Source organism: Sus scrofa, chromosome 15, assembly GCF_054392235.1.
Source record: "Sus scrofa isolate SSC_HxYL_T2T_F1_AM1 chromosome 15, Sscrofa_HxYL_maternal_Yorkshire_Landrace_v2.0, whole genome shotgun sequence".
NCBI classification, from domain to species: domain Eukaryota; kingdom Metazoa; phylum Chordata; class Mammalia; order Artiodactyla; family Suidae; genus Sus; species Sus scrofa.
The window spans coordinates 138,442,029-138,461,283 of record NC_139397.1 but is presented as its reverse complement, the minus strand read 5'-3'; the positions used below and the strand labels follow the sequence as shown (position 1 = coordinate 138,461,283).

General features: G+C 39.0%; 1 protein-coding gene across 2 annotated transcripts in view; it reads left to right on the top strand.

The window, feature by feature from the left end:
* Positions 1 to 19,041, top strand: part of PAX3 (paired box 3) — a 98,959-nt gene extending 79,918 nt beyond the window's left edge. For both annotated transcript variants that reach the window (XM_021075358.2, XM_021075357.2), the window contains exons 8-9: positions 16,761 to 17,007; positions 17,505 to 19,041. In XM_021075358.2, coding sequence (XP_020931017.1) covers positions 16,761 to 17,007; positions 17,505 to 17,539 — 282 coding nt within the window. In that variant the 3' untranslated portion in view covers positions 17,540 to 19,041. The remainder of the gene's footprint in view (positions 1 to 16,760; positions 17,008 to 17,504) is intronic.
* Positions 19,042 to 19,255: the final 214 nt, after the last annotated feature.

The window sequence follows — 19,255 nt, the reverse complement described above, 5'->3', positions numbered from 1 at the left end:
GGGCCAGGGATTGAACCCATGCCTCCACCGTGACCCAAGCTGCTGAAGTCAGAATCTTAACCCACTGCACCCCAGTGGGAACACCCTCTTATCAACTTTTTAATTTCCTCCAATAATAAAATGTACGTCATGGTTATGGTAGAAAATGGAAAAAAAATAAAAAAATGTATCTGTAGAGTAGAAAAAAAAATTGCCCTGGGCAGCCACTGTTAATATTTTTGCATATGGATTTTCAGTGCTTTTTGGGTCTTATGCTTTTAAATATATATATAATCAAAGTAGTAAGTATATGTAACTTTGCACCTTGCCTTTTCTCTGCCTTTACATTTCATCATAGGTCTTTCTCTACTTATTAATTTAAATTGAATTGGATCTAAAGTTTTTTGAGTCATTATTATCAATTCATTGTAGATCTCTTTAGTGGACACTTTGACATGTTAGTAATATTTGTGCATTATATTTGAGTCATCGAAGTTGGTGAATCATTCACCATTCAGGCTTGGAAATCATGAGTTTGAATGTGTGTGAAATATTGTAAAATCGGCTTTCTATTTCTTGTCAAGGAATTAATAGACATCATTCTGATAAGCAAATTGTTTCTGTTTGTGTGTGGGCTTTAGGTGATTTTCCTTTGGGGTTTCTTACACATCTGCTCCCCTGAGAAAATATTCTTTCAAATCTTGGAATCAGAGCTATTAGTCAAATGATGTTTCTTAGATGTTCTCAGCCCTTTACTCAGAGAAGTTCTCAGCTTTGGGAGAATGGGTGTGAAGCAGTGACTCAGGAAAAGTTTACACCTGTCCATCTGGTCAGCCTGGAGTAGCAACAGACTGACATGCATCTGTGATATTCTTAGTCTCAGAATACTGATGAAAGCTTTGAGAAACTTTGGTCATATCCCTTCTCAAGTTGCTAAAAGCATCTGTGCAGAATTTAGGCACTAGCAAGTGTATCTTGTTCTGAGGGAGTCAGTAGTAACTGTGTCTGGGGACTATTCCCATTTTTATTTATGCAAAAGCTGAGGCCAGTGCAACACTGTCACATCACACTCAAGGGCAGAGTTAAAATTCAAGTCTATCACTCTTCCAGTTGTTACTAGTTCTTTCATAAACCAAAGGACATATTTCACTTGCTGAAGAAACATAATGCAGTAGAAAGTTTTCCATGGGCTCCGGCACTGATATTCAACTTGATTTTCCTGCCGATACGGTGGAAAGCCTTCACAAATGGAGGGCTGGGCTTCACACTCCTTCAAAGCCTGGATCTGTCAGGGAACTTGAGATTCTCAGTAATGGGTGAGATGGGAATAGGCGAATTTCCTGGAAGTTTTCTCCTTTCTCTGAATTTCTAGGATCATTTGAACTCTATAACCCTTTTAGGGAGTGAGGATTTTATAACGAATAACAAAGCACCTTCTAAGATGAGGACCCTTCAGCTCTCTCTATGCTGCAGTAGCAGCCCCCTTTTGAAAGGCTGAGTTTTCTTGGTGTGGGGACATTACAGGAAGAACACAGGGAAATAGAAGCCATGCATTTTTGCCTCCAAACCCAGCTGGTATGTTTCCAGCACCTTACTGCATGTGCAGGAGAGAAAAAGGAATGCCGCCTTGGAATATGGAGTACCAAGGAAATATTACCATATGCTCAAGACATGAGACTAATTAACATTTGGCCCATGTTCTCCTAGTTAACTTTCTTTTGCAATAAACACTACCCTCACTGCTCCCCCACCTCCAAAACACACATATCCAACCCCCCCAAACAAGGTGAATTAAGTGAAAAAACTTTTATCATATCAAGCTACCTCCCCACTTCTACAAAGTCCCAGTTGTTGGTGACAGCTTCTAATGATTTCTTGAGTGAAAGACGGCATCAGTGGCTTTTTTTTTTTTTAATTGTTATGTAGTATACAAAAATGGGCCAACTTGGCTGCATTTAGGGTTTATCAACCATTGCAAATGATTCTTCAAATGTTTGGGGTTTGGTAAAAACCTAAAACACATTTTGCCAAGCACTTTTTCTCCTTAATTTTTCAAACTGTGTATTTTAGGGAAAATTTGATCCATATGGTTTTGATTCATTTACTCTTATATCATTGACATTTTTTTTTCCTACGGAGCCATTTGATATCCAAGAAGTTTTCTGAGCCTTTCCTACATTCATTTTAAGCATTTTCCTCTTAAAAAGAGGAAGTCATCTTTGCAACCTCAGAGGCTATAAATTTTGAGTACTCTCTCAATTCAGCAATACTTAAAAATACATTTGGTATAAATCTGGATTATTATGAACACATTTTATGTTTAGAGCAGATGGGCAGATTTTCATTTCTGGTTTATGAGTAAAACCAATGATAAAAGAAGAAAATAGGCTTAAATTACAAGAAAGTTTTTTTTTTTTTTTTTTTGACAACGTTTAACTGTTATTAACAAATCCCCATGGTAAGATCTATGCTCAGAGGCCTCACTTCAAGTTTTGTTCAGATCTTGGGTAAGATGTAATTGAATAACCAGTACACCTGTCCTATTTCATGGATAATCTACTGAGGAAAGAAAAAATTCACATAAAGATTTGTGTACCAATTCAATATGCTTGAATGTTTGCTCTCCACTCAGTACCTCAGGAACAAAGATACGTCTGCAGATCTCATCAGGTTTATCAACCATTCTTCTGTTAAGTCTGGTTGAATCATCACAACTCTGTGGGGATAAGATACCATCTCTGGAACAGACCCAAGAAAGAGCAGATAGATCTTTATACTAACAAGATTGTGGTTAATGGTGGAAGACGCCAGGATCAACTTTTGTTCTTATTCCTGTTTTACAAAAGAAAAGCTTTAACTCCCCCACCCCTCCAGTTGCTTTTAAAGAATAATATTAAAATTGAGATTATTAGTGTGTAATGTATGTAAATTGCATATTTGGTGTCAGCTACGCTTATTAGGCAGCTTCTCCGTTTCATGCATATATGTATTAGACTGTCGTGGTTCCATTTCAAATTAGATTTCAATTGCTCAGCACAGTTTCTTTTGACAAACATTTGTTAATCCTGAAACTTATTAGGGAGAAGCATTTAAGTGTTAATATGTGTACACAGAACTCTAAACTGCTTTTGATTTTGCTTGTCATTCTTTGGACCACAGTGCTTACAATTATTTCAAATTCCTTGGCTGCAAGTCAAGATGAAGGATCTTTGTCCATTGAAGATGTAAGGCTTACTATAGACCAGTGTGTTCTGTGGATGGGGTATCTTCATTAAGAGTGATTGTGATGGGTACTTTTCTGTTTTACGTGGGGAGAATATCTTTTCCAGTTGGTGGTATGGCAATTTTTTGAGCTTCTCTTGTACCGTAGATACATGCAATAGCAGTAAGGGCAGGGCCAGCTCCTGTTTTAGGAGAGCTATTTTTTTTCTGGACATTTCAGGCACACATCCAGAAGCTACCTGATGCCAGGCCATTTGCTTTGTCCATTTTATACACAGGTTGCAGACCCTGTGCCCTCAGCCTACCTTCATCATCGTGAAGACCCAGACAAACAGGTGGCCTGCCACCAACTCATTTCCCAACAGAGGCACTTCCTTCCTTTACAATTTCCAGAAATTCATCTGTGGAAGAAAAAGGAGTGCTTTTGATTAAAGAGATTGGTTGGGTGTCAAACAAAGTGTGGACAGAGAGACATTCCATACAAAAGTGGCAGCCACTCCAAAGCCTCGGCTTCTTTCTGTTTCATTTCTAAAGCAGTTCATGAGCTCAAAACCAGGGCTGCAGAAGCCCCCCATGTTTATGAAGGCTCAAGGATGTTTATGATCATACATAAGCCCATTTCAGAATAACCATTGGCCATTTGCATGTTTCCATTCTGCCATATTAGGTTTTCAAGATGTTCTGCTTGGTGGTGAAAACATTGCTGCTAATCCGTTTGTTGAATCAGTGCAGGCTGTAATTGACCTGGTGCCTTTGGTTTTTCTCTGAAGGCTGTGGTTGCTACTCTTAAAGAGTATGAAGAGAGCCCTGGCTTATGTCAGCTCTAGTCACAGCCTCTTGAGTTAGTTACAGATCTGGAGAATTGTGAGAGAAACAAGCACTTGGCCAAAATCTCCTTTTTAAAGAAAGGAAGGGAACAGCCGCCGCCGCCAACGCTTGAATCTCACATTATGTCACTGAAATGAGCCACAAGAAAACCTTTCTTGCTGAATTAAATTTTTTTGGTGTCTGCTGAATTGATTTAAATAGCAATTCCATCAGCTACTTTCTCCTGTACCTTGGACAAATCAAATGTAACAACCCCATGGTTTCTAGGCCCATTTGAATTCCTTTAGCCATTGAGGAGAAAAAAATTGAGTGTGATTGCTTGGTCCATAACTAAACTACTAGAATAAAAAGTTTTTCTTTGTAGTCACTAAAACACAGGAAAGCTATACTTGATTCTAGTGTGAGGCCAATGGTCTGAATCAACCCTTTATATGTGGTTGGAATGCAATGTAAAGCTTTTAATATATTACTGAGTTTGCAAAATGGCAATATCTACAGAAATCTGAATACTTGCATATTTATTCAATTAGAGGCTGAATGTGTGCTTTGTACTGCAGACACAGAAGACTGGATTCAGTCATTAGTTGTGTACTATTTTTTGCTTTTTTTTCTAAAGAATCTGTCTCTGCAAAACAGTCTGGGTTTCATCAGAGGTGTATATTTTTCAATGTGTAGTATCATATTTAAAAATTACTCTTGACGTTTCGCTAGAGTTCAGTAAACTAGAGTTTCTGAGATTAGTGATTGCATTGTCTTCACTGATCAATGGAAAAGTTGGTAAATTGGGAGATCCTTTGAGACAATGCATTTTGTGGAATCAAAGGGTTATACTTTTATCTTGTAGGGAATATTTCTTAGCTGCGAAATGATTGAACAGTCCTCAGCACTGAATTAATGAAAGGTGCACGCATTACTTAAAGAAATAATCATCTTTTTATTCCCCCCACAAAATACTTGTGTCTCATTTCGAGCAGCTGGCATTAAAAAGAAAATCTCATTAAATAACTACAGATTAAAAAATGCTTTGTAGAGGTGACCCTCTATTTGTGTGATTCCATGGGAAAATTTCTTGTTCAATATCAACACTTCCATGACTCTTCCACGCAGAATTTCTTGGCTTAGTCTCTGTTGATGCCACATTAGTGTATTTATACCTTATTAAAACACAAACCACACTGCATTATCTGATAATATATCCATCTGCCCTTGGACTATGGGCTTCTAGGGCATGAAGCTAGGGGTCATAATCATCTTTGAACACCCAGAAACTAGACAGTGTCTCATAATAGAGGCTTATTCCCCAAAGTGAGCTCTTTGAATTGTAGTTTGGGGGAAAGAGGGTTTTGAATCAACAATTTGGTAAATGTTTCAAATTATATCCCTCTATCTTTCAGAGTCCCAGGGCACATTAGCCCTGACAAATCTTGACAAGGCTCTGACAAGTCTTGCAGTAGAGAAACATGTTCATTGAACTCAGGGTTCTCTAACTTAACTATGGATCCCTTTCATTGAGGATCAGACTACCAAGTTTTAAGGAATAGTTCCTTTGATTGCTGAATGAAAAAATGGGTAGAGACCCAAGTCTTGATTTGTCCGTTTCTAGAATGATTCTTTCAATTTTTTTCACCAGTGAATGTTTTCTTTCCCTTTCTTTCTTTCTTTCCTTCTTTCTTTCTTTCTTTCTTTCTTTCTTTCTTTCTTTCTTTCTTTCTTTCTTTCTTTCTTTCTTTCTTTCTCTCTCTTTCTTTCTCTCTCTCTTTCTTTCTCCTTCCTTCCTTCCTTCCTTCCTCCTTCCTTCCTTCCTTCCTTCTTTCCCTCCCTTCCTCCCTCCCTCCCTCTTTTTTCCTTTCTCTCTCTCTCTCTCTCTCTCTTTCTTTCTTTCTGCCACACTTGAGGCATAGGGAAGTTCCTGGGGCAAGGATTGAATCTGAGTCTATAGCTGTGCCAACACCAGATCCTTCAACCTCCTGTGCCAGGCCAGGGGTTTAACCCATGCCTCTGCAGCTACCCAAGCTGCTGCTATCGGAATCTTAACCTACTAGGCTACAGCGGGAACTCTTGTTTCTTCTATTTAATTTCTGGTGTTATTTTCTGCTTCAGTACATTTTCAATCCCTCTGCATATGACTTTAGGAGGAAAAAGAGTAATTTTAAAGAAGAAGCTATAAACTGCTTAATAATGTTTAGATGAGGCAGAGAAAAGGAGTAAATTGGTCTGCAGGCAAGTAAACTGTAAGCTTCTGTTTCATCCTCTCGTTATACTTAGAAGATATTGAAGTGTGTTGTCCCATGAGCTATTTCTTCTACTGAGAAACACAGTACTTAAAAAAATTAAATGCTCTTTATAAAGTGATAATACTGTTTGTTGCAATGGGCCTTTCATTATTGTTTACCTCAAAGTAACACACGGGCCTCTGACAAAAACCCTGTTTTTGTTTGTCCCCAACAAAGAAGGCAAACGGAAAAGCTGAAAAATATCAAAGGAAATGCAGTTTCTTAGTGGACTGGAGTATTTTCAGGTGTCTTATCTGGACGTTTTAAAGACCTAAGGACTCATATTGGTGTCCATTCAGAATGCAGTCTTTGTGATGGACCTGGGGTATGAGTCCTTGGAAATACAATGCACAAATATTGGTTTTGTTTGAAGAATTCAGGTCACAATAACCTGAGAACCCACTACAATGAAAATAAGAGGCAACCATCTTCAGTCTGTGAGGCTAAGAGTGGGGAGGGGGCAGGATTGTCCTATTGTATCTTATTCTTATCTTTTTTTTTTCTTTTTTCTTTTTAGGGCCTCACCCTCAGCATATGGAAATCCCCAGGCTAGGCATCCAATTGGAGCTGTAAGCTGCTGGCCTACACCACAGCCAGAGCAAAACCAGGTCCTTAACCCACTGAGCGAAGCCAGGGACCAAACCCTAATCCTCATGGATACTAGTTGGATTCATTTCCACTGAGCCACAATGGGAACGCCCTTATTCTTGTTTCGATTGGTTGAAATATACTGATGTGAACTCATTTTTGAAAAATCCACAGTCCAGCTTCTAAGATACTAGATACTCACCCAAAGTCAGGAGAATCTGATGAATGTTATACTATCTCTCACCAGCAAAGGAGAGAGATAGCTGAAATAATTGGTACAATGGAAAGATTTTAGAAAGTAAGAGGCAATCCAACTGAATAATTTTGAGAGAAGGGATTAGGAAGTTTTCTTTTCTTTCTTTCTTTCTCTTTTCTTTTTTTGTCTTTTTAGGGCCACACCCCCAGCATATGGAAGTTCCCAGGCCAGGGGTCAAATAGGAGCAACACCTGCTGACCTATGCCACAGCCACAGCAACTTGGGATCTGAGCCAGGTCTGTGACTTACACCACAGTTCCCTGGCAACCCTGGATCCCCAACCCACTGAGCAAGGGCAGGGATTGAACCCTGGTCCTCATGGATACTAGTTGGATTTGTTTCCACTGCACCACAAGGGAACTCTGGGAGTTCTTTTTATCACTAAATTACAAAACCCAGAAAACCCAAAAACTCTATTTTGTCAACATCTGTAGGAGCTGAGTTAATTTCTATAGATCAAAGAATTATGTACGTGGCCTCACTGTGGGCCCTGTAGGTTGCCAGCCTAGTTCAAGTTGCCTAGGAAACAGGAGACATAGCCGCTGCCCAGGTTATGATCAAGGATACAAGTAAGTTTTCAGATGGAAAAGCTTCACAGCATCTTTTCTGGTCCAGTGTTGCTGGAATTGGGAAGGGTAGAGGAATTAAAGAAGGTAGGATTTGAGTTTGGTGGAACTGTAGCTTTTGGTTCTTGAAAGACTGTAGGCTCAGATGTTGTCCAATATCCATAGACTTGTTAGTTGTTACAAGTATCTTTTTTTTATAAATTTAAATTTATTGGTTGTAAAATAAATACATTGACCTACAATGTTGTATTAGTTTCAGATATGCAAGCAAAGTGAATCAGTCATACATATAAACATATTTTTTTCACATATGTGTCAATACAAACTATTGAGTAACTTTTCCTGTGCTATACAGTCGGTTTTCATTCATCATCTATTTTATACAGCAGTGTGTTTATATTATTCCCACTGTTACAAGTTTCCATACATCTTTTTTTTTTTTTTTTCTTTTTAGGGTCACACTCGCATCATATGGAAGTTCCCAGGTTAGGGGCTGAATTGGAGCTACAGCTACACCACAGCCACATGAACTCAGGATCCGAGCCATGTCTGCAACCTACACCATAGCTCATGGCAACGCCGGATCCCTGTCCTACTGAGTGAGGCCGGGGGTCAAACCCACATCCTTATGGATATTAGTTGTTTTTTTTTTTTTTTTTTTTTTTTTTTTTGCCATTTCTTGGGCTGCTCCTGCAGCATATGGAGTTTCCCAGGCTAGGGGTCGAATTGGAGCTGTAGCCACCGGCCTACGCCAGAGCCACAGCAACGTGGGATCCAAGCCGCGTCTGCAACCTACACAGCTCACGGCAACGCCGGATCCTTAACCCACTGAGCAAGGCCATGGTTCCTAGTCGGATTCGTTAACCACTGCGCTGTGACGGGAACGCCAATGGATATTAGTTGGATTTGTTTCCACTGTGCCACAACAGGAACGCCTCCATGCATCTTAAATGAAAGCTTATTCTGCCTTAACACAAGACCTGTGAAACAGGACAGAAAACATTTCCTGAAGGGTAAGTTTATTCTCAAACTTTGTCAGGGCTATGCTCTGCTTTCCTGTGGTTCATAGAAATAGTTTTCCAGATATCTACTCATTAAATCAGTACCACTTGATCTTTCCGTTGGCCTTTTTCTCGGTCCCAAGGACATAACCTTCCTTCTCATGAAGAGGAGGTTAGGGAAGTTTCTCTTCTATACTCTTCACGCATTTAGTAGCTGAAGTCTTATGACACGAACTTTGGGCAGCCACAGAAATATTTTCCTACATCGCACATGTTCTGTAAGAAAGAAGAGATCTCATTGTTGAGCTGGGCAACTTTCTCGTCCTGTAGTAGGCTAGGAGGTCTCCCCTCCTTATTGTTAGAGTATTGGGTGCAAGGGAGAGTTTTAAGGGGATGAAAATATAGCATGGCCCAGTACCTCTCTGCTTCACAGGGGCAGAGTCAAGGCCTTTCAGTTTAAAAGGCAACAGGACAGCTAGGTTCTTATAAGTTTTTTGGTGAAATCTCAGACAGAGCTGGGCAGTTATGATTCAATAAGTTGTGCATTTACAAATGGCTATTAGGATGAATCTGCCCTGCATTTCCTTCAATGCAGGCTTAGGTTATGGGCAATTAGGGAGAACGTTTTGAAGGCCATCTCACTGAAGCCCTATGGGCTGCCCAAGTGTAGAGCTTCTCCCTTTCTACACTGGGAATCCTAGGGCCCAAAAGGCCAATTAATATTTGGTAAACGTGTCCTGAGGTAGTCATGAAATTGCACCAAGTTATACGTTTGATTTTCCACAGTCATGTTTTCAGACAGGTTTTAGAAACGGTGATAGGTTTGAGTGCTGACTCTTCAGAGGGCTACTGTGGTTGTGAGAAATTTCCTGAAACGAGAAGAGTTAACAGCAGGTAATGTCATTCCTCCCAGAAAGAGTTTGAGACGCTCTGTGTTCAGTGATGAATGAGGGTATCTGACCCACATCTGTTTTACATTAGAATGGAACATTGCCCTGACATCGTTAGGAGCATTTGTCAAGATTCCCTGGACAGAGCTTCTGTAAATTACATGCTGCAAATGTGTCAGGGTCAGATAAGAGGATATCATTAACTCGCCCAAGTTTACTCAGGGCTCCGTCAGTCCATCTCAATATGCTAACGGCCAACACTTTTCCTTGAGCTGTTTTGCTATATTTTTCATTCACAGAAGAAAAAAATATGTATGCAACACCCTTCCCCCCAATATCGCACATGTTCTTTTCTCATAAATCATATTAATTGTAGACATGGTCACAAAGCATATTAAATGCAGGCATGCGTAAATGAATTAAAACATATGAGAATTTTATTACAGCCCATGGTGGGTCTAACATAGTCCAATACCAACTGTATTAACTGGCATACTTTCTCATTTAGGTGAAATAAGCTTTCTCTTAATGGGCTTTATTTTATTGGTACTAGATGGACACGATGTGGTTATTCATCATTGTTTAGAAGTAAACTCTCTAGGTACGTATACACGTGTACATGTCTCTTGCAAGCCATTCCTGTGCTAATTCTTTGGGCCTAGATTTACATTTTAAGTATCAGTCTCTGAAGAATATTGCTCTCCATTTAACAGCTTAGGTCTATTGAGAAATAGATATTCTAAAGAGTTGATAGAGTCAAAGTTATTCTGTAACTGGTCCCAGAGCTGGAGATTAAAGCACAAATAACACGTAGAGTTTAACGGAGACAGTACCTATTGTGCTTTTTACAAACAATGCTTGGAAATGTATGCACCATATGAACCACACTTGTCTGGAGCCCATACTTCCTCATGCATGGAACAAAGCTGCTTATAAAATGTTAGCTAAGGATTAAAATAAAAAATAAGGATGCATTTAGCTGGACATTTGCATGCACTGGTTTTCTCTCTGGGTAGGTAAAGGTCAGCCATGCCCTTCCCATAACTCGGGGTGGGTGAGAAGGTCGCCATCCGTACCTTAAGAGAAATTTCTGCCTTTAGGCAACTTCCCTCTTACAGCTTTCAAACAGACAGGGCCAAAAATCTAATTATTTAGATGCTAATCAACTGCAGAATAATTCCTAAGGCATTTGAATCTGAAGGCAACATTTTTAGGAAAGTCTCTGCTGTTCAAATTTAGGTATTTCAGGCTCAATGATACACTTGCTGAAATTCAACTATGACTCCAGTAGCACCCATATGGGAAAAACACACTTGTGTAAACATTTGAATTTTTTATTTGGTTCTGGAAATAAATTATTTCCAAATTTTGAAAGTTTATAATTGTTAGACTTTTGGAGAAAAGGATGGAAGCTGGGGGAAAAAAAAAACTGTTTTACACAAAGCTGTAATTCATAATGGTTTTCTATGCAACTAAAAGTGTATTATTGAATGTTAAATCAGAAGAGTATCTGATTACTTAAGGACAAAAAAGAAAATAAAGATGTGAACCAGAATTCCTGCTATGGAAAAAAAGAAGAGCCTAGACATACACCATAATTTGCTAAATCATTTTAGATTTCTGATAAGCTCTGAGCATTTTCAAGGGATGGCGAAACCATAACACTTACGCCAAGACAAATATTTTCCAGACACATTGTTTTAAAAGTAAATCTTAATTTGGCTCATAGTTTTTAATCTTTTATATTTAATCTTAAAATGGGAAAATTAATTCAAGAGAAATATGGCATGAAGCAATTGTAAAGAGTTAGTTTCTCCTGAACCATATAATCTTCCAATCAAGATATAAACAACCTATTTGGAATTCTGAAACTTGAGAATGAGCTTAAAGAGATCTTCAAAAAATGTCTCTAATAATAGGAAGGACTGAGGAACCAGCAGAAGTCCCAGTTCACAATTCTAAGGCTTGAATTTGTTATTAAAGATTATCCATAGAACAATTTAGAAATGATGTCTGGGAAATGTTTTTGGAGGTAACAATTTACCAATAAACTTAATAGATTTTTTTTCAGATGCTCACCTAAGAGTTTTACTCAATGAAAAGTAAAAAAAAAAAAAAAAAAAAAAAAAAAAAAAAAAAAAAAAAAAAAAAAAATTCTCCTCCCACCTCCCTTCCCAAGGAGACAGAACAGAGATCTTTATAAAAGGAAAAGCGTTTCTGTTCATTGCAGTTCCTGGACATATCTGACATTTAATAAGGATGTGATCGGTGTTCAGTAGACAGAACTAAATAGCCCTGGGTTTATTTCTTTTTCTTTGAAATTGTTTGTGAAAAGCAGGCAATTGTGTTTCTCTTACCTCAGAATAAAATAAAATAAAATAAAATAAATAAAATAAAATAAAATAAAATGGCTTACTAAAGATTTGTGAGGAAAAAAAAAACCCCACTTTGCAACTAGTGAAGATTCTATTTTAGGCTTTGAATTACAAATTGCTATAGGAGAAAGCATGTATGTAAGAAATCCTGATAATATTCTTAAAAAGAAAATATGACTGGAAGACATTCCCTGACCATATTGGGGGAGTTCTAAGAAGTTTGTTTCCCAAATTCATGCGGGAAGAAGAAATTTCCATAGCTTCCCTTGAACCACATGAAAGAGCAAAACTGCTTTTAAAGAAACATACATAAAAGTGTAATGAGACCCTTCCGCAGAGATGTGAAGTTTTAAAATTATGTTCAGAGGAAGTAATGTATTTGTACTGATACAGTTATTTTTCTTTTCCAACGCAGATATCCTTTTTAATTTTTAAATAAGAAGTTATTGAAGTGATATACATTCCTCAAGTTTTCTCGGTGTGAAACATTGAAATAAATCCCTATTATTTCAGTGATTAGTTTCAGTTAATTATCAATTCATTTATTTGTTTATTTAATTTTTATTAGAGTATAGTTGATTTATAGTGTTAAGCCAATTTTAGCTGTACGGCATAGTGCCCCAGCCATATATATATATATATATATATATATATATATATATATATATACCCTTTTTCTCATACTATCTACCATCATGCTCTATCCCAAAAGATTGGATATAGTTCCCTGTGCTGTATAGTAGGAGGACCTCATATCTTATCAGTTAGTTACATTATTTCTTAATTTCCATTTCAAACCAAGTGGAGGAAAGCATTAGTGCCTCTTTCTCCATCCTTATACAATTCTTGAGGAAGAAGTTATGATTACAGTTTGTGACCCCCACAGTGGAAAGGAAAACTCGTGGGTGAATATCGGTCTCTTCGGCTCCATCAGGAAAGTCAAAGGGACCCAGTCCTCATTATTTCCTCACATGAGCTTCCATGAGTATTGGGCTGCTGAGCTAAGGGCAGTTGCTAAACCAGGAGCTGTCACTAGCTTCCGGTGCGTGGCAATATTAATAATGACAGGAAGATCCAACAAGCATCCCTCTTGTTCCATTCATACAGCAGCCATCCTTCCTGACTGGTCATGAGCCAGGATGTCTTCGTGACACTGTATTCTGGCACCCCTAAGGAGCTATCTTTCTCTGGCTCTAGAATATGGCTTTAGCAGATAGTACTATATCTTCTCCATCCTCCACAAGATAAATTTCAAGGTCTTCCTGTCCTAAGGAATTTTCCAATTCAGCAACTGTAAAAAGTTGCTACATGAACATCAGAAGCTGAATTTGGCTTATAGGAAGGACTCATTTGTTTCTTTTAGGATTTTCTTGTTTTCTTTCCCCCCACGACAAAGTTATTGCTGCCTTCAACGTTATGCAAGCAAGAAATGCATGGTAGAGGATTAAAAAAATTTTATCACAAAAATAATGTATGTATAGATCATGGGAAAGTGTGCATGTTTTGAATAAAATTCTGCTTTTACTCTTCAACTTCAGCTGTATATAGAGTATTCCACCTCTTCCTTAAAGAGATATACCATTAAAAGAGTTTCAAGTAAGTATCTTTATGAAGGACACTGTTAATTAAAAATATATTTCCGTTGTATCCAGTACCACTGGATATGTTTCTTCTCTGAATTGATATAGTCACACAATTGCTTTTTTTTTAAAAAAAAAAAAAGACTTAGTACAGATTATTTACACAGTAAAATATTTGTGCCCTGTATCATAATGCCTCTTTCATTAAAAAAAAAAATCTCACTTTTAATATTTTTATTTTCCTTGTTCACTATTGCCCAGTAAGCCAGTAGACAGAAAGGTGCTCCTGATTTGAAAGGAGTGTATTTGGCATTGAGCAGCCTCTATTTTAAAGACTCTTTCCTTCTAATAAGTATTAATGATTTGGGGCCAAAATAAAATATTTAATAAATTAGTGTATCAATTGAGGTTTGTAATTTTTCAAATACATACTGTAAAATCATTTACATGAGCTAAAAGAAAGGTTAAAAAGAAAAAAAATGTGTAGGTGGAAGAGCATTCAGGAAATAACTTAAATGCATTTGGGGTTATGTCTAGGTTTTATTTATTTATTTATTTATTTTTTGCTTTTTAGGGCCGCACCTGTGGCATATGGAAGTTCCCAGGCCAGGGGTCGAATTGGAGCAACAGCTGCCCACCCACACCACAGCCACTGCAACTTGGGATCTGAGCTGCGTCTGGGACTACACCACAGCTTATGGCAACACTGATCCCTGGCCCACTGGACACGGTCAGAGATTGAACTCACATCCTCATGGGTACTTCTCAGATTCATTTTCATTGGGTCACAATGGGAACTCCCATGTTTAGTTTTTTTTTAAATGAGAAAGTGAAGTAATCAACTTACTGTAAACCATGCTGTATCAGAGCTCCATGTTCCGATGACTTTTTATCCTGCTGGAGCTGTGGCTCCTGCTGATTCTTATTTTATTCTTTGACTCTCATTTTCCCCTAATCCCCATTAAACAAAACTATGCTCTCAAACCTAGAGTTAATTTTTTTGAATAGAAGTAATTTTTAGAGATTTTAGAGAAAGTTTAGATCCCTCGGAGTGTCTTTAAAAATGGGGGTATGACTGTGTTGGTTTCCCTAGACACCCCCCCAACACAACCTCCCCACCCCCACCCCACCTGCTCACATGTACAAGAACTTCGGTGCAAGACAAGGAAATGGAGAACAGGGACTGGGACAAGGAGAGGGCGAGCAGGCCTAGTTAAAATGGAACAGAGGAAGAAAGGCTAAGCCATAGAAGGCGGTGAACAGATTCTCTCTCTCTTTTTTTTTTTTTTTTTTTCTTTCTTTTTTTTTTTTTTTTTTTTTGGTATTTTGGGACTAATTGAAGATGGATCAGTTTAAAGCTTTATTTCAAGAAGATTTTGTTTAGCTATAAGGATTATGCAAACCCTTCCCAAAGGGGATTGTGGCCTCATTGGTTTTGGGATCTAATTTAGGAAGCTTTCTGGAATGCAAGTTTCATCTTCCCCTCCCCCTGCTGGTACCCTTCCACCCAGGATGCTGTGGCCTGAATTACCTTGGTGGATAACATAAGGCCTACAGTCAGGGTTGGGTTTCATTACTGCCCTTGCCTTTTGCTGTTATTTGTACACTTTAATCTCCATATGCTTCAAACTTCCTAAAATACAACAGGACTAGAATGGAAATACTGTGCAATGGTGGGCCCCTGCATCAAAATACTTTGTAGGCAGGTGCTATTTTCTGGAGTCTTTACACCCAGCCTTTGATTTCTTCTGCAATTGCTTTTTGAGCCCTGCTGCTGACTTGTATGAAGTTGAGAAAAATCACTTCCTCTCTTGGGTGGCAGTTTTCCAGCTGCAAAATTAATTATCCACTTACTTCCATCACAAGGTGTTGTAAGGGTCAGCGAGCTTGAGTTTGTGAAACTCGTCACCGTGCTAATCAGAAAGTTGTTCTGTTTTCACAGTTTTGTTTTGTTTTTTCTTAAGTTTTCTTGCTCTCCAGGGTTATTTAAAAAAAAAAAAAACTAAACAGACTTCTTATAATGCATTTGCATTTTAGGCTTTTTTTTTTTTTAACATTTCTTAGGAAAATTTAGCTTAGAGAGAAAAATGAAAAGATGAGTTAATGGAGGCAGTGACTCAGACAATTGTTTACCATCCATTCATTCATTCAGCACCTACTATGTGCCAAGCACTCTGTAAGTGCTGGAGATTTATTTTATTATTTTATTTTATTTTATTTTATTTATTTTTAGGGCAGCACACATGGCGTATGGAAATTCCCAGGCTATGGGTCAAATTCGAGCTGTAGCTGCCAGCCTACACTGCAGCCACAGCAACATCAGATCCAAGCTGCATCTGCCACCTACACTACAGCTCACAGCAATGCCGGATCCTTAACCCACTGAGCAAAGCCAGGGATTGAACCCGAGTCCTCATGGATACTGGTCGGGTTTGTTATCTTTGAGCCGTGACAGGAACTCCAGGTGCTGGGGATTTACAGATCGGTAGGTTACCCCCTTCAGAGCTCTCACTATTCAAAGTAGGTGTCTAACTACTGATTACACAGTAGGAGGGATGAAGAAAACTCAAGGGAGCATCAGGGAGGGAGTACTCATTTCTAATTACAGAGGAACAACCAAGATGGGGAGGGAATGCTATGAAAAAAGACAGAGCTCAAAATAAACATAGAGAATTTGATTTGGATTCATTTAACATTTTAAAAAAATGTAAGCAAATGCTTGTTTAAAATGACACATGACCCTTCCAGCTATAATATGTGGTTAGACATTACTCAGTATGAACTGATATCATTTATTCTTCCCTCCGGCCTTCTGTCCCTGTGTGCCTGTATCCTTGCATTCCTTTTCCCTCCCCGCTCTTTGAATTCCCAGTCTGATGTTATCACTAAGGGCATGGTGTCATCTGTCTCTCACCTTCTCTCCTTCCTTCTTTCTCTCTTTCCTTCCTCCTCCACCTCCTTCTCCTCTCCTCCTCTCCTTATTTTTTCCCTGAAACTGTATGTAGTTCGATGCTCTCATTGGGCATGATGTACTAAATATCTCTGCCACTTTGAATGGAGGTCACCATCTTTAGGCCAACTCTTTAACAGTAGATTTCCAAAGAAATACAATTTGGCCTTTTCCACCTATTCTTTCAGCAATAGGCTAGAGTCTGGTCCCCCTTGCGTTCTCACTGCGTCCCCATCTGCCTGTCTATTTTAGGTAATGGGACTCCTGACCAACCACGGCGGGGTACCCCATCAGCCGCAGACCGACTATGCGCTGTCACCTCTCACCGGGGGCCTGGAACCTACCACCACGGTGTCCGCCAGCTGCAGCCAGAGACTAGAGCATATGAAGAGCTTGGACAGTCTGCCGACTTCTCAGTCTTATTGCCCACCCACCTACAGTACCACGGGCTACAGTATGGACCCTGTCACAGGCTACCAGTATGGGCAGTATGGACAAAGTAAGCCTTGGACTTTCTAGGGGGTAATTACTCCTGGAAGGATGAATTTTTTTTTAACTCTTCCTTGAGAAAAGGGAGGTGGTGGCATGGTTGAGGCTTCCATCCGGGTATCAATCCTGTGACCAAAGCCAGCTGGTTGTTCCAGCAAGGGCTTCCTTGTGTAATTATTTTCTTAACCGATGTCAACAACATCTTGCGGTTATTAATTGCTGAGACGTGAAAGCTGATTGCCACTAGGTAGAACACAAGGGTTGGCCCAAATGAAATAACCCCTGGCATTAGAAACACATGTTCTTAATGAGGTCAGCTCAAGGATCATATGGAGCATAATCCTGAGGACACAGAGTTCTGTCAAACTTGTCTCAGGAATAAAAATATTAGCCTCGATCCTTTGATACCACGGTATTAAATATGACATTGTCAGCCTGTAGCTGATTTTGCCCCTTGCTGTGAATTGTCCCTGCCTGACCTGAAAAGCTGTGTGTGTTTCCTTACAGGTGCCTTTCATTATCTGAAGCCAGATATCGCCTAAGTGAACTGTCCACTTGGAGCTTAAACTGGCCCTGCTTCCGGTCTCCACAGCCTAGACATGAAGAATCTTCTCAGAAAAAAAAAAAAAAATCATCCTCTTAGGGGGCAGTCTCAATGGGAGACAAAGGAGAGTGATGGATTTTCCTTCTCCAGTAGTTGGTTTCAAATTCTTTTGAACGTGTTGGACAAAAGCAGTGGAGAAGAGGAAGATCCAGAACGATAAAAGACAAATGCAACATTTTAAGGCAATGATTTAACATGGCTACATATCAAATATCCTGACTCTCTAGTGCTGATGATCAAGGAGCTAAAACATTCCATTTGTGTGTGTGTGTGTGTGTGTGTGTGTGTGTGTGTGTGTGTGTGTGATTTATCTGGTTTGGGCAAGCAGAATGTTCTGAAAGATAGTAGGAGAATACTCAAGAGCATAACATGTTTGACGTCTGATGCTGATACTTCTACAACTTTAAAACTGCTCGCTCCACGAAGCAGGAACAGAGGAGTCCTTGACTGTGACACACTGGAAATGGATATAAAAATCAATGCCACCATTTTTAGGAAGTTAGACTAGATGTAAAAGACCTCCCGAATAAATTATTTGTTATCTTACCCTCATCTGTAACTCAGTTGTCAGTAACTGTCCCAGAGGGACACGTCTTGCTAACAGGATATGGGGGAACTGGAGGAAAAGCTGGTTTTCTTTCTCGTGTGGGGGAGGCGTGGGACATTAGCCCAATTTCTTTTCATTTGGAAGCCAACCTGGGCGAGGGAGGGCGCGGTGGAGAAGTGACGTGCATTCCCACAGCTGCTTATCAGTGTGCAATATTGTGTACCTCACGGAGGCTTTGGCGATGGCCAGGGCCGTAGAAACAGAATCAGAACTATATTTTTGCAGGTGCTTTATTTTTGCAGCCCATTCATCGTGGTAGAATGCAGTGGTTGCCATTTGCTGGACAACCAACATCCAGCTTGCTCCTTTTGATTAGAGACCGTGTTAGAGAATAATGCTTTTAAAACGACTACGTTTACATTCTTCTCTTTTCTAGGAAAGGCAGGGCAACAAGAGAAATGTCCACATGGCTCTCATGTACTTTTAAATTATACAGTAATATTCGATATTAAAAGATGATGGGAACTGAGGTTTACATATGTTTGTGTGGTGACATTTTAGAATGTCAATAAATTTTTTTTGAGCTGTTAAGAGGAACGGGAAGGTGAAAGGCAGTGTTATTTATTTCTTTCTATTCTTGGAACCATGAACGAAGTGGGCACAAATACATTCCTTTTAGGGTTAAGAACTATGACGTAGTGAGTTAGTGAGACTAGACATAGTACTGAGTTTAGTTCCTACGTTGGTCTTAGGGGGTGATGGATCAAGAAAAGAGCTATCTTTGTGTTGCAGCCTCAGCCAACAACAATGTGTTGTAAAAATGTCTTTCCTGTAAAAAGTGCAGTAAATATTTACTATTTATAATGAATAAACAGTTATGAAAACTTGCCCAACACTGCTTTTTTTTTTTTTTTTTTTTTTTTTTTTTTTTTTGCGGGGACTGGATGAATGCAGTATTAATAAGAACTTGGAAGTGGGGAACCCACACACGTCTACTTCACTTCTAATGCCGTTTAGATTAGATTATCACATGGATGAATAAGGTTGCATGGCCCCCAGTGGTGCTCTTTTGAAGAAGCTTGGCGGAACACACTTGTAGGATTGAAG